The sequence below is a fragment of the Oncorhynchus gorbuscha genome, linkage group LG21 (genome assembly GCF_021184085.1).
Source record: "Oncorhynchus gorbuscha isolate QuinsamMale2020 ecotype Even-year linkage group LG21, OgorEven_v1.0, whole genome shotgun sequence".
Lineage (NCBI taxonomy): Eukaryota > Metazoa > Chordata > Actinopteri > Salmoniformes > Salmonidae > Oncorhynchus > Oncorhynchus gorbuscha.
In genome coordinates, this window is record NC_060193.1 from 59,991,026 (window position 1) to 60,006,240 (window position 15,215).

Below are 15,215 nucleotides of genomic sequence, written 5' to 3' on the forward strand. Positions count from 1 at the left end.
CCCACAACAGAACATACTCCAGATTCACACGTTTATTCTCTACCTGGGTTACAGGCTACATAGTTTAACATGCCAGAATTAGACAAGGCAATTAAAAAGAAAAAAAGAGAATTGCATGTACACTGATCCATTCAGTTAATTTAGTAGGTATTTAAGACAAAGGCCATTGGATAGATGGGATGCTATAGGTAGATTATGGTTAACACATTTGCAGAGAAAAAACAAGATTGTCATTTCACAATATGTGCTGCTGTAATTACTAGAACCCACCACATGGAGGCAGAAGAGGCTACAACGGTGGGCTCTAAAGTGGGAAGTCGCACCTTTTTAAAGAGGCACTTCAGTCTCAATCGGTGGTCCAGGTAAGTAATCACAGCACAAGTGGTGGTGGTGGGGGGCTGTAATTGCTCCTCAAGCAAGGGTGAGAACGATGAAATGGATTCCAATCAGACCAACTCAGTTCACACTTGTCCTCATTTCCACCCTTTGTATACTTGGGATCTCAATTGAACAGGGAAAGTAAAACATTGAGTGGTGACCTGTCAATTCATCTGGACTTTTAAAAAACTGACTTCATATTAAAATCTGCACATAATCATAAATGGGTAGTGAAATTCCTTCATCCTAACAAGGTGTTACTGTGTCCATAAATTTAAAGAGTGAAATGTCCTTTTAGGAAGGCCACTTTAAATAAAATGACAAATAGCAATTCTCCATCTTTATTACGTATAGAAGAATACCATGCCACTTATCTCCAGGTTAATGACTGATTGGATTCCTAACCATTACGTTTCAGGTTATGAACATACTAGCAAAACATGTCATTTAAAAATTCTAGAGACTTATTGTTCCAACTTCAGGGGAAATCTCCTGCAATGAGTCTAGGATGAGAACTAGGAAATATAATAGAAAATACTCCTATATTGCCACAATTTGTTTAAACATGTCCTTATGTGAAGACAATAGTTTACATCATTTACAATATGTTCAATAAGTTAAATTAACATCCATCTAGTTTCTGTCACTCTGTGGAGCACCATGAGTCTGACAAGCATCCATCCAGTCACTCTCTGGAGCACCATGAGTCTGACAAGCATCCATCCAGTCACTCTCTGGAGCACCATGAGTCTGACAAGCATCCATCCAGTCACTCTCTGGAGCACCATGAGTCTGACAAGCATCCATCCAAGTCCATCCAGTCACTCTCTGGAGCACCATGAGTCTGACAAGCATCCATCCAGTCACTCTCTGGAGCACCATCCAGTCACTCTCTGTGGAGCACCATGAGTCTGACAAGCATCCATCCAGTCACTCTCTGGAGCACCATGAGTCTGACAAGCATCCATCCAGTCACTCTCTGGAGCACCATGAGTCTGACAAGCATCCATCCAGTCACTCTCTGTGGAGCACCATGAGTCTGACAAGCATCCATCCAGTCACTCTCTGTGGAGCACCATGAGTCTGACAAGCATCCAGCCAGTCTGGTCACACAGATGGGTGCGACAGGGACTTGTGCTCAGACTGCGAGGGGAGCAGCCCGGTGCGTGTCGTGAGGGATGTGCTGGCCTCGCTGTATACTGACGCGCTGGACGGTTTGTGGCCCCAGCAGGGACATGAACAACAGCACCTCCCCAGGAACCTCCTCCACGACTCCAGAGTCTTCCCCGACCACACCCACACCCCCGAGGTGATCCCCACCACCAGGCTCATAAAGTACTTCAGCATGAAGATGGCGTGGTCTGGCCCTAGGCTTAGCCTCTCTCTCTCAGCCTGGCAGGAGCAGGAAAGACCCCTGTCCCACTGGGGCCTGAGGTGCTGCTCGTACACCAGACAGGCCACCACCACCGCGGCAGGGACCGTATAGAGGACGGTGAAGAGGCCCAGCCTTAACATCAGCTTCTCCAGCTTGTCCGTCTTGGTCCCCCCCTGCTTGATGACGCTGCGGATGCGGAACAACGACACAAACCCTGCTAGGAGGAAGAGGGAGCCTGTGAAGAGGTAGACCACCAGGGGAGCAAGCACGAAGCCCCGCAGGCTCTCCACACTCTGGTTGCCCACGTAGCATATCCCTGCCACAGGGTCTCCGTCAGCAGCGCTCAGGGCCAGCACGGCGATGGTCTTGACGCTGGGCACCAGCCAGGCGGCCAGGTGGAAGTACTGCGAGTACCCGGCGATGGCCTCGTTGCCCCACTTCATACCAGCCGCCAGGAACCAGGTGAGCGAGAGCACCACCCACCAGATTGCGCCGGCCATGCCAAAGAAGTAGACCAGCAGGAACACCAAGGTGCACAGGCCGGCAGGGCCCGAAGCATCGTACAGCACATGCCCGCCGTCCTCGGAGCACGCCACACGCTCGTGGCCCGCCACCAGCCGCACCATGTATCCCAGGGAGATGAAGAGGTAGCAGGCAGCCAGGTAGACGATAGGCAGCTCGGGGTAGGAGAAGCGGTCACGGTCAATCAGGAACGTGACCACCGTAGTTAAGGTCGAGACGAAGCAGAGGACCGACCACAGGCCGATCCAGAGGGAGGTGAAGGCGTGTTCGTCCGGGGTGAAGTAGGGCTGACGGCAGGGCTGGGCGCAGTTCTCCATGGGGCCTGTGTGGACGCCGCGGCCGTACAGTGAGCGGGCCTCATGCTTGACGGACACCAGGGGGTGGCGACAGTGGCAGCCGCGTTGTTCACAGTCCTGGTGGTGGTGACTGTGGTGGGGTTTGGGCAGGAGATGCGGCCTGCGGCGGGCTGGGTTGCGGTAGGGGGCCTTGGGGGTAGGCTTCGGGGGGAAGGCCGGGCCTGGGGACAGAGTAGTGGCGTCACTGCTGTTCCGGTCCATACAGAGGCGGTCAGCATCACCCAGCTCTGGCAGCCCCTCGCAGCTCATCCTCTCGGGCCATTCAAACCCATACTGGCTCATCAGGGGGGAGCAGCCGCGCTTGGCCCGCTCGCACACGGAGCGGCACGGGGGAAGAGGCTTGCGATAGTCCGGGATGCAGATAGGGGTGTACATGCTGCAGAGGAAGAAGAGCAGGTCAGGGGAACAGTGGATGCGCACCAGCGGCCAGAACTGGTGAACCTCCAGCCCCACCTCGTCCTGAGTGTCGTGGTTAAACTGGTTGGGCGTGTAGGTCAGGTTGTAGCCGATGCCTTTGCACATGGGGACCGTGATGGGTTCACACACGATGGCCTTGGAGGCAGCGCGCACCGGTAGTGCGCGCATCAGCAGGAGCAGGCGCAGAACGCTGATGTAAAGAGGGCAGATGTGCGTCATGGTCGCCATGGAAGCTCCTCCAACGCTGTGGATTCCCACAAAAAAAAGATACTTGGGGTTATTGGACAGGAAATGCGCTCTGAACGTTTGAAACATTGTATTACTGTTTCTATGTTCTATCAATAATAATCCAATGCACTTTGGGTGTGAGTCTTATTCACTCACACGTAAAGGCTAAGAAATACAGTGATGAAACAAGTTGATCAAATGTATAACTCACCAAGTCGATCACACGGGAAAATGTAAGCTAGCTCATCAATATGCAATGCCAATCAAAGAGAGAAGCGCCATCTGATAAATATTGCCACCACTAAATTCACTCCCAGTGTACCTTTAGGAAACGCGCCTCCGGTGCAATTAAATAAAGTCCATTTCGACTCGATAATGTAGACGGAATTTTCAGGCAGCAACGCCTAATCCTTGCGCCACACTTTTTCTTTCAACAATATTTAGTGAAACAGCCTCCTATTCTCAGAAAAAAATCTACACTCCACGACTGTCTTCCCTCGTGCGTCTTCTTGCTCCGGCTCCTAACCATACCGAATAACAACACCTTGGCCGCTTACTCTGGACAGCCACGCCTACAGGGCTGCGTCCTCTCCAATAGGAATCTGCTTACACCCTGAACGACTCAATCAGTACATTCTTTACCCATAACCTACTTATCACATAAGGTAATATCATTCCTTATTTTTATAGGCCTACAATTATAGGCCTACGTAACATCACCAGTAAAGTTAGACAATGTTTAAAGTAGTGTTGTGACCAACTCAATCCATTCATTCCTTTTACCATAACCTTAACAGACAACTGAATACATTCTATATGACCTCACACCTACAATGTTTTATCAAAAGTAGTGTTTGATTGGTGTTTGATTACTAGTTAAGTCAATTTCAATTGACCCCCCCCTGCCCTCAGAACAGCCTCAGTTATTCAGGGCCTGGACTCTACAAGGTGTCTAAAGTGTTCCACAGGGATGCTGGCCCATGTGGACTCTACAAGGTGTCTAAAGTGTTCCACAGGGATGCTGGCCCATGTTGACTCTACAAGGTGTCTAAAGTGTTCCACAGGGATGCTGGCCCGTGTTGACTCTACAAGGTGTCTAAAGTGTTCCACAGGGATGCTGGCCCGTGTTGACTCTACAAGGTGTCTAAAGTGTTCCACAGGGATGCTGGCCCGTGTTGACTCTACAAGGTGTCTAAAGTGTTCCACAGGGATGCTGGCCCGTGTTGACTCTACAAGGTGTCTAAAGTGTTCCACAGGGATGCTGGCCCGTGTTGACTCTACAAGGTGTCTAAAGTGTTCCACAGGGATGCTGGCCCATGTTGACTCTACAAGGTGTCTAAAGTGTTCCACAGGGATGCTGGCCCATGTTGACTCTACAAGGTGTCTAAAGTGTTCCACAGGGATGCTGGCCCATGTTGACTCTACAAGGTGTCTAAAGTGTTCCACAGGGATGCTGGCCCATGTTGACTCTACAAGGTGTCTAAAGTGTTCCACAGGGATGCTGGCCCATGTTGACTCTACAAGGTGTCTAAAGTGTTCCACAGGGATGCTGGCCCATGTTGACTCTACAATGTGTCTAAAGTGTTCCACAGGGATGCTGGCCCATGTTGACTCTACAAGGTGTCTAAAGTGTTCCACAGGGATGCTGGCCCATGTTGACTCTACAATGTGTCTAAAGTGTTCCACAGGGATGCTGGCCCATGTTGACTCTACAAGGTGTCTAAAGTGTTCCACAGGGATGCTGGCCCATGTTGACTCTACAAGGTGTCTAAAGTGTTCCACAGGGATGCTGGCCCATGTTGACTCTACAAGGTGTCTAAAGTGTTCCACAGGGATGCTGGCCCATGTTGACTCTACAAGGTGTCTAAAGTGTTCCAAGGGATGCTGGCCCATGTTGACTCCAAAGTGTTCCAGGGATGCTGGCCCATGTTGACTCTACAAGGTGTCTAAAGTGTTCCACAGGGATGCTGGCCCATGTTGACTCTACAAGGTGTCTAAAGTGTTCCACAGGGATGCTGGCCCATGTTGACTCTACAAGGTGTCTAAAGTGTTCCACAGGGATGCTGGCCCATGTTGACTTTAAAGGTGTCTAAAGTGTTCCACAGGGATGCTTAAATGTAATGTAAATGTGTTCCACAGGGATGCTGGCCCATGTTGACTCTACAAGGTGTCTAAAGTGTTCCACAGGGATGCTGGCCCATGTTGACTCCAATGCTTCCCACAGTTGACTGGAAGTCCTTTGGCACATAGGAAATTGGTGAGCGTGAAAAATCCAGCAGCGTTGCAGTTCTTGACACAAACCTGGCACCTACTACCATACCCTGTTCAAAGGCACTTAAATGTTTTGTATACTCAGTGTATGTGGACTGCAGTGTGCCAGTTCAACTCTGCACATAATCAGACATATATCTTTATCCTAAACGACAGACAGAATATCAAACAGGTAGGTCTACTTGAACACTTGTCCTGTGTGGGCTATGCTCCTATAATTAATCTGTGTGTTTGTCCTGTGTGGGCTATGCTCCTATAATTCATCTGTGTGTTTGTCCTGTGTGGGCTATGCTCCTATAATTCATCTGTGTGTTTGTCCTGTGTGGGCTATGCTCCTATAATTAATCTGTGTGTTTGTCCTGTATGAGCTATGCTTCTATAATTAATCTGTGTGTTTGTCCTGTGTGGGCTATGCTCCTATAATTAATCTGTGTGTTTGTCCTGTGTGGGCTATGCTCCTATAATTAATCTGTGTGTTTGTCCTGTGTGGGCTATGCTATAATTAATCTGTGTGTTTGTCTGAGCTATGCTTCTATAATTAATCTGTGTGTTTGTCCTGTTTGGGACATGTTCCTTTAATTAATCTGTGTGTTTGTCCTGTGTGGGCTATGCTCCTATAATTAATCTGTGTGTTTGTCCTGTGTGGGCTATGCTCCTATAATTAATCTGTGTGTTTGTCCTGTGTGGGCTATGCTCCTATAATTAATCTGTGTGTTTGTCCTGTGTGGGCTATGCTCCTATAATTAATCTGTGTGTTTGTCCTGTGTGGGCTATGCTCCTATAATTCATCTGTGTGTTTGTCCTGTTTGGGACATGTTCCTTTAATTAATCTGTGTGTTTGTCCTGTGTGGGCTATGCTCCTATAATTAATCTGTGTGTTTGTCCTGTGTGGGCTATGCTCCTATAATTCATCTGTGTGTTTGTCCTGTGTGGGCTATGCTCCTATAATTCATCTGTGTGTTTGTCCTGTGTGGGCTATGCTCCTATAATTAATCTGTGTGTTTGTCCTGTGTGGGCTATGCTCCTATAATTAATCTGTGTGTTTGTCCTGTGTGGGCTATGCTCCTATAATTAATCTGTGTGTTTGTCCTGTGTGGGCTATGCTCCTATAATTAATCTGTGTGTTTGTCCTGTGTGGGCTATGCTCCTATAATTAATCTGTGTGTTTGTCCTGTGTGGGCTATACTCCTATAATTAATCTGTGTGTTTGTCCTGTTTGGGATATACTCCTATAATAATCTGTGTGTTTGTCCTGTTTGGGATATACTCCTATAATAATCTGCGTGTTTGTGGGAGGAATGGTTGATGCCTCTATAGGTGCTTGGATCTGTCCTGGGATGGTTCTCCCTTCCATAGATTTGGTCTCATTGCATAGTTACCTAGATTGCCAAACTAAACATACGGGTGTTCTGAGGTTATTCTGATCAGAACTGAAGATAAAGTCCTCTACAAACAAGATGACAAATCAATTGTAAATTAAAAACTGTTGGTTACATGTCCTATGTCAGTTTGAGTCACACTGTGTTGAGTTGAGAGTTACTGTTGGGAGCAGAAGACTGGAGCCCAGTGAGGGATGAATAGAATCTACTCTGTTACGTGCATGTGAAGGTAGGTGTGTTGACATGCTTGTAAGTGTGTTTATGTGCACTAGAGGAAAGGAGTGAATGGAACGGAGTTAAACACATGAAACATCTGGAAAACCCCACGTTTGACTCCGTTCCATCAATTCCTTTCCAGACATTACAATGAGCCAGTCCTCCTATTCACTAGCTCCTCCCACCAGCCTCCTCTGGTATACACGTATGTGTGTCTGTCTGTGAAAGGACGACCCTACGGGCTGCGCTGGTTCGTCGCTGTCTCTCTGTGTCTCCTGCTGCCCTCATTGTCCAAGGCTCTTTTGTTTTCTGTTTCTGATGGCATCTCTCAGGCCTCTTGTCGTTAGGAGACTAGATGAGCGCCTGATTGCTCTGCGGGCCACTGGACAATCACAAAGAGGGCTTTGCAGCTCGCTACAGTTGAGCCATTGTGGACATGGCCCCTGGACTAATTGGCATTGACAATTAAGCATGTTGGAATACAAGGTCCGTTTTCTCAGCAGAGGAAGGAGGGAAAATAGGCTGAGTCAGATAGTTCAGTACATGCAGTACAGTATACACACAAGCAGACACAAAACACACACACAGGCAAAACACACACACACACACACACACACACACACACACACACACACACACACACACACACACACACACACACACACACACACACACACACACAAAACACACACACACAAAACACACACACAACACAGACAACACACACACAGAAAACACACAGAAAACACACACACACACAGACAGACACACAGACAGACAGACAGACAGACACACACACAGACAGCCAGATGCAGACAGACAGACAGACAGACAGACAGACAGACAGACAGACAGACAGACAGACAGACAGACAGACACAGACAGACAGACAGACAGACAGACAGACAGACAGACAGACAGACAGACAGACAGACAGACAGACAGACAGACAGACACACAGACAGACAGACAGACAGACAGACAGACAGACAGACAGACAGACAGACAGACAGACAGACAGACAGACAGACAGACAGACAGACAGACAGACAGACAGACAGACAGACAGACAGACAGACAGACAGACAGACAGACAGACAGACAGACAGAGGACCAGCTAACTGACAGACAGAGGACCAGCTAACTGACAGACAGAGGCAAAACACACACACATATCATACAGGACAGTATGCACACACACAAACAGACACACACACACACACACAGAGGCATTGTGGAAAACTGAAAAAGACCAAACCAATGAATCGTTCACTGAGGGGAAAATCAGAGCACACACATATCATACAGGACAGTATAAACACACACACACACACTTGCATTGTTGAAAAATCTATGTACTGTTCACTGAGGTGAAATCCCACAACAGGCCACAGTGAAGACTGGAGTGCTGTGAGCAGTAGTAAAACCAGTAGTTATCTCAACCTGCAGTAAGACAGGCCTGTATGATCAAAGTGTGGTAGCTGTCTGACATCATGACGTGACAGCTCTCGATGATTGAGGGACAGTCTCAGTGTTCACAGGGAACGGAACTACAGTAAACATGAGTATGGATTCAGTTGAAACATTCACACACAGCCATCCATTGTGTTCAAGTCTGCTTGGAACATGGTGATATCATTTAGCAAAGAGGTTCAAAGGTGGAACTTGAGATCTAACAAGGGAGCAACAATGTCCTCATGCCATTCTGACTGATTTATGGGTACTGTACAGTGTTTAGCCCATGGTGGCGACCCAAATGATTCCCTATATAGTGCACTGGTTTTGACCAGGGCCCGTAGGGCCCAATAGGGCTCTGGTCAAAAGTAGTTCACTGTGAAGTGAGTAGGGTGCTATTTGGGATGCAGGCAAGTCTACTCTGCAGCCAATGCCAGTGTTGGTGTGATTAGTGGACTATTTATTTATGTATCTAGGGTGTGTCTGACACAAGTACTGTATGCTATTACTCATTGAACAAATCCACATCCTGGACATCAGCTGATAGGATACAATAGAATAGGACTTTGTTAGTCTTCTACTTCTTGTCTCAGCGGCAGGAGACAGTACCTTAGAAAGCCCCAGGGCTCAGTGGCAGGAGACAGTACCTCAGAAAGCCCCAGGAGACAGTACAGCCCCAGGAGACAGTACCTCAGAAAGCCCCAGGAGACAGTACCTCAGAAAGCCCCAGGAGACAGTACCTCAGAAAGCCCCAGGGCACAGTGGCAGGATACAGTACCTCAGAAAGCCCCAGGAGACAGTACCTCAGAAAGCCCCAGGAGACAGTACCTCAGAAAGCCCCAGGAGACAGTACCTCAGAAAGCACCAAGGCTCAGTGGCAGGGGACAGTACCTCAGAAAGCCCCAGGAGACAGTACCTCAGAAAGCCCCAGGGCTCAGTGGCAGGAGACAGTACCTCAGAAAGCCCCAGGGCTCAGCGGCACGAGACGGTACCTCAGAAAGCCCCAGGAGACAGTACCTCAGAAAGCCCCAGGGCACAGTGGCAGGAGACAGTACCTCAGAAAGCCCCAGGAGACAGTACCTCAGAAAGCTCCAGGGCTCAGTGGCAGGAGACAGTACCTCAGAAAGCCCCAGGGCTCAGTGGCAGGAGACAGTACCTCAGAAAGCCCCAGGAGACGGTACCTCAGAAAGCCCCAGGGCTCAGTGGCAGGAGACAGTACCTCAGAAACCCCAGGAGACAGTACCTCAGAAAGCCCCAGGAGACAGTACCTCAGAAAGCCCCAGGGCTCAGTGGCAGGAGACAGTACCTCAGAAAGCCCCAGGGCTCAGCGGCATGAGACGGTACCTCAGAAAGCCCCAGGAGACGGTACACTCAGAAAGCCTCAGGAGACAGTACCTCAGAAAGCCCCAGGAGACGGTACCTCAGAAAGCCCCAGGGCACAGATGCAGGAGATGGTACCTCAGAAAGCCCCAGGACACAGCGGCAGGAGACGGTACCTCAGAAAGCCCCAGGAGACGGTACCTCAGAAAGCCCCAGGGCTCAGCCTCAGGGGCTCAGATGAGACGGTACCTCAGAAAGCCCCAGGAGACGGTACCTCAGAAAGCCCCAGGGCTCAGCAGCAGGAGACGGTACCTCAGAAAGCCCCAGGAGATGGTACCTCAGAAAGCCCCAGGGCTCAGCAGCAGGAGAACATTATGGTACCTGAAGCATTTTGACATTTTACCTACAACCTACTTATTGCCCCCAGGAGACAGTACCTCAGAAAGCCCCAGTCCGGGACTCTCTGAAAAGGTCCTAGCAGTCCCTTCCCATGGAGCATACTGTGTAAGATGCAGCTCTCTCTCTCTCTCCCTCTCTCTTTCTCTCACACGCACGCACGCACGCACACACACACACACACACACACACACACACACACACACACACACACACACACACACACACACACACACACACACACACACACACACACACACACACACACACACACACACACACACACACACACACACACAGGCCCTGGGCACTGAGCCCTCAGTAGTCCAATCTTTCTAAACCAGATGCCCTGGGGACTGGGCCCTCAGTAGTCCAGTCTTTCTAAACCAGAGGCTCTGGGGACTGGGCCCTCAGTAGTCCAGTCTTTCTGAACCAGAGGCCATGGGGACTGAGCCCTCAGTAGTCCAGTCTTTCTGAACCAGGGGCCCTGGGGACTGGGCCCTCAGTAGTCCAGTCTTTCTAAACCAGAGGCCCTGGGGACTGGGCCCTCAGTAGTCCAGTCTTTCTAAACCAGAGGCCCTGGGAACTGAGCCCTCAGTAGTCCAGTCTTTCTGAACCAGGGGCCCTGGGGACTGGGCCCTCAGTAGTCCAGTCTTTCTAAACCAGAGGCCCTGGGGACTGGGCCCTCAGTAGTCCAGTCTTTCTGAACCAGAGGCCCTGGGGACTGAGCCCTCAGTAGTCCAGTGTTTCTAAACCAGAGGCCCTGGGGACTGGGCCCTCAGTAGTCCAGTCTTTCTAAACCAGAGGCCCTGGGGACTGGGCCCTCAGTAGTCCAGTCTTTCTGAACCAGAGGCCCTGGGGACTGGGCCCTCAGTAGTCCAGTCTTTCTAAACCAGAGGCCCTGGGGACTGGGCCCTCAGTAGTCCAGTCTTTCTGAACCAGAGGCCCTGGGGACTGAGCCCTCAGTAGTCCAGTCTTTCTAAACCAGAGGCCCTGGGGACTGGGCCCTCAGTAGTCCAGTGTTTCTGAACCAGAGGCCCTGGGGACTGGGCCTTCAGTAGTCCAGTGTTTCTAAACCAGAGGCCCTGGGGACTGGGCCCTCAGTAGTCCAGTGTTTCTGAACCAGAGGCCCTGGGGACTGGGCCCTCAGTAGTCCAGTCTTTCTAAACCAGAGTCCCTGGTGACTGGGCCCTCAGTAGTCCAGTGTTTCTGTGGGAAGAGCAGCAGTGTGTACACGCCTAACTGACTGCCACAATACCAGGGTCACTGAAATACTGAAATAAAAGTACCTAATGAAGTTTCTCGAAGATGACGCTTTGATGCAACTGCACTCTAACTGAACAACAGGAGGAACAGTTTGGCAGGGAGAGGGAGGGGGAGGGGAAAGATGGGGGGGGGGGACTTCCCAGAGTAAAAAGAGAAGAGAGGGCAAGCTTTGATGTTGGAGAGATGCTGTAGTGTAAACATTTGATTTAAACATCCCCCGTATCCCATAACAACTCGCTCCCTCCCATCCTCCCCCCTCCTCCTTCCATACATTACCTTCAGTACCACTTCCTCCCCCTCCTCCTTCCATACATTACCTTCAGTACCACTTCCTCCCCCTCCTCCTTCCATACATTACCTTCAGTACCACTTCCTCCATCTTCCCCCTCCTCCTTCCATGCATTACCTTCAGTGCCACTTCCTCCATCCTCCCCCTCCTCCTTCCATTACATTACCTTCAGTACCACTTCCTCCATCCTCCCCCTCCTCCTTCCATACATTACCTTCAGTACCACTTCCTCCATCCTTCCCCCTCCTCCTTCCATACATTACCTTCATTACCACTTCCTCATCATCCCCCTCCTCCTTCCATACATTACCTTCAGTGCCACACCCTCCATCCTTCCCCCTCCTCCTTCCATACATTACCTTCAGTACCACTTCCTCCATCCTCCCCCTCCTCCTTCCATACATTACCTTCAGTACCACTTCCTCCATCCTCCCCCTCCTCCTTCCATACATTACCTTCAGTACCACTTCCTCCATCCTCCCCCTCCTCCTCCATTCCTCCATCCTTCCATACATTACCTTCAGTACCACTTCCTCCATCTTCCCCCTCCTCCTTCCATACATTACCTTCAGTACCACTTCCTCCATCTTCCTTCAGTACCACTTCCTCCTTTCCATACATTACCTTCAGTACCACTTCCTCCATCCTCCCCCTCCTCCTTCCATACATTACCTTCAGTACCACTTCCTCCCCCCCCCCTCCTCCTTCTATACATTACCTTCAGTACCACTTCCTCCATCCTCCCCCTCCTCCTTCCATACATTACCTTCCTACCACTTCCTCCTCCTCCTTCCATACATTACCTTCAGTACCACTTCCTCCTCCTTCTATACATTACCTTCAGTACCACTTCCCCCCCCTCCTTTCCATACATTACCTTCAGTACCACTTCCTCCCCCCTCCTCCTTCCATACATTACCTTCAGTACCACTTCCTCCCCCCTCCTCCTTCCATACATTACCTTCAGTACCACTTCCTCCCCCTCCTCCTTCCATACATTACCTTCAGTACCACTTCCTCCCCCTCCCTTCTATACATTACCTTCAGTACCACTTCCTCCCCCCCTCCTCCTTCTATACATTACCTTCAGTACCACTTCCTCCCCCCCTCCTCCTTCTATACATTACCTTCAGTACCACCTCCTCCATTCCCCTCCAATCCAACCTTAGTCTAAGCATTGTTAGTTGGAGAGCCAGACCCCTTCAAGTGGTTTCTCCTTTCTTCTCTCTCCTCTTTAATCGAGCCTCCATGAATAAGAAGCCTTTGAATTCATCTTTGATGAGGCCTTAAAACCCGGCATCCTGTTATGTCTGTAAAAGGTTCCACATCACATGTATGTTTGTATGTGTACAGGGACAGCCATTAGACGCCAAGGCATCAGGCACATTAAACCATAGTGTTGTACAAATGGTTTGATCAGCTGCATAGATTCACCACTGAAATGTTTGCTTTTGATAACATCTGAAAAGGCTTATATTTCTTTGAACATGAACATACATGCACACTCATATGAACAGATACACACACACATACAAAACGCTGTGTTTTTGGTGTTGCAAATGTGTGTTTCTAAAAATCAGTTTCCCAAAGCTTCAGCTTGAGTAGAGAACAGCAACAACCCCTACAGCCTCTCTCCCCTCAGTAAGGGGACTCACCTGGCCTGCCTGATGCTGGGATCAGAGGAGGACAGGAGGAGGAGGACAGGGGGAGAGAAGAAGGAGGAGGAGGAGGAGGACAGGGGGAGGAGGATGAGTACAGGGGGACGAGGAGGGGAGGAGGAGGAGGACAGGGGGAGAGAAGGACAGGGGAGGAGGTGAGGAGGAAGAGGAGGGAGGAGGGAGGAGGAGGATAACAGGGAGAGGAGGAGGGGAGGAGGACAGGGGGGAGGAGGAGGGGGGAGGACAGGGGGAGGAGGACAGGGGGAGGAGGAGGAGTACAGGGGGACGGGGAGGGGAGGAGGACAGGGGGAGGAGGACAGGGGGAGGAGGAGGAGAGGGGGACGAGGAGGGGAGGAGGAGGAGGACAGGGGGAGAGAAGAAGGACAGGGGAGGAGGTGAGGAGGAAGAGGAGTAGGAGGAGAAGGAGGAGGAGGATAACAGGGAGGGAGGAGGAGGAGGAGGAGGAGGAGGAGGAGGAGGAGGAGGAGGGAGGAGGGGACAGGGGGGGGAGGAGGGGGGAGGGGGAGGAGGAGGAGGAGGACAGGGGGACGAGGAGGGGAGGAGGACAGGGGGAGGAGAGGAGGAGGACAGGGAGAGGAGGAGGACAGGGGGAGGAGAGGAGGAGGACAGGGGAAGGCCCTCTTTGTTTTGTTGTTGTTGTACTAATTTGACATTTTACAGATTCCTGTGTCATCAAGTTCCTCAAGTGTGGTAATTAAGAGCAGCAGGTCACTCCTGAATGAGGCCTAAATACAAACATGGTCACTGCCAATCAGCTGCAGGCAGGGGGTGGAGGGGCTGTGTGGGGGCTGTGGTAGACACACAGGACTCTCCCTCTCTCTTTCCCTGGGGAATTGTTATGGGAGAGAGAGAGGTTTTAATTTCAGTTCATGGAACATGGGACCAACACGTTAAATGTTCCGTTAATATTTTAGTTCAGTATAAAAAAGAAAATACGAAATACATACACTACACACTACACACTACACACTACACACTACACACTACACACTACACACTACACACTACACACTACACACTACACACTACAAATATAGGCCGCCGTAGACAGACCTGGCTCTCAAGAGAAGACAGGCTATGTGCTCACTGCCCACAAAATGAGATGGAAACTGAGCTGCACTTCCTAACCTCCTGTCCAATGTATGACCATATTAGAGAGACATATTTCCCTCAGATTACACAGATCTACAAAGAATTCAAAAACAAATCTAATTTTGATAAACTCCCATATCTACTGGGTGAAATACCACAGTGTGACATCACAGCAGCAAGATTTGTGACCTGTTGCCACAAGAAGAGGTCAACCAGTGAAGAACAAACACCATTGTAAATACAACCCATATTTATGCTTATTTATTTTATCTTGTGTTCTTTAACCATTTGTACATCATTACAACACTGTATATATACATAATATGACATTTGTAATGTTTTTGTTGTTTTGAAACTTCTGTATGTGTAATCTTTACTGTTAATTTGTATTGTTTATTTCACTTTTGTATATTATCTACCTCACTTGCTTTGGCAATGTTAACACATGTTTCCCAGGCCAATAAAGCCCTTGAATTGAATTGAGAGAGAGGCATTTTTCAACCGTGATAGTTTTTTTCTGTGGGCTCACTGACCACCAGGAGAAACATAAGCCCCCCTGGTTTCTGCTTGAGAAGA

General features: G+C 49.7%; 1 protein-coding gene across 2 annotated transcripts; it reads right to left on the reverse strand.

Annotated features, from left to right (window-relative positions):
* Window positions 1-1,258: 1,258 nt before the first annotated feature.
* Window positions 1,259-3,991, reverse strand: LOC124008424 (frizzled-5-like). 2 transcript variants are annotated; one of them, XM_046319691.1, is made up of 2 exons: window positions 3,599-3,991; window positions 1,259-3,292 (listed from the first exon to the last, which is right to left on the reverse strand). In XM_046319691.1, exon 2 carries the CDS (start codon window positions 3,274-3,276, stop codon window positions 1,486-1,488), a length of 1,791 nt encoding a protein of 596 aa, XP_046175647.1. In that variant the 5' UTR covers window positions 3,277-3,292; window positions 3,599-3,991; the 3' UTR covers window positions 1,259-1,485. The 2 variants fall into 2 exon arrangements, with proteins under 2 accessions (XP_046175647.1, XP_046175646.1); XM_046319690.1 differs by having other exon boundaries at window positions 3,488-3,987.
* Window positions 3,992-15,215: the final 11,224 nt, after the last annotated feature.

What these genes read in the sequence shown, in the direction of transcription:
- LOC124008424 (XM_046319691.1), bottom strand. Translation starts at nt 3,276, where the DNA reads ATGGCGACCATGACGCACATCTGCCCTCTTTACATCAGCGTTCTGCGC.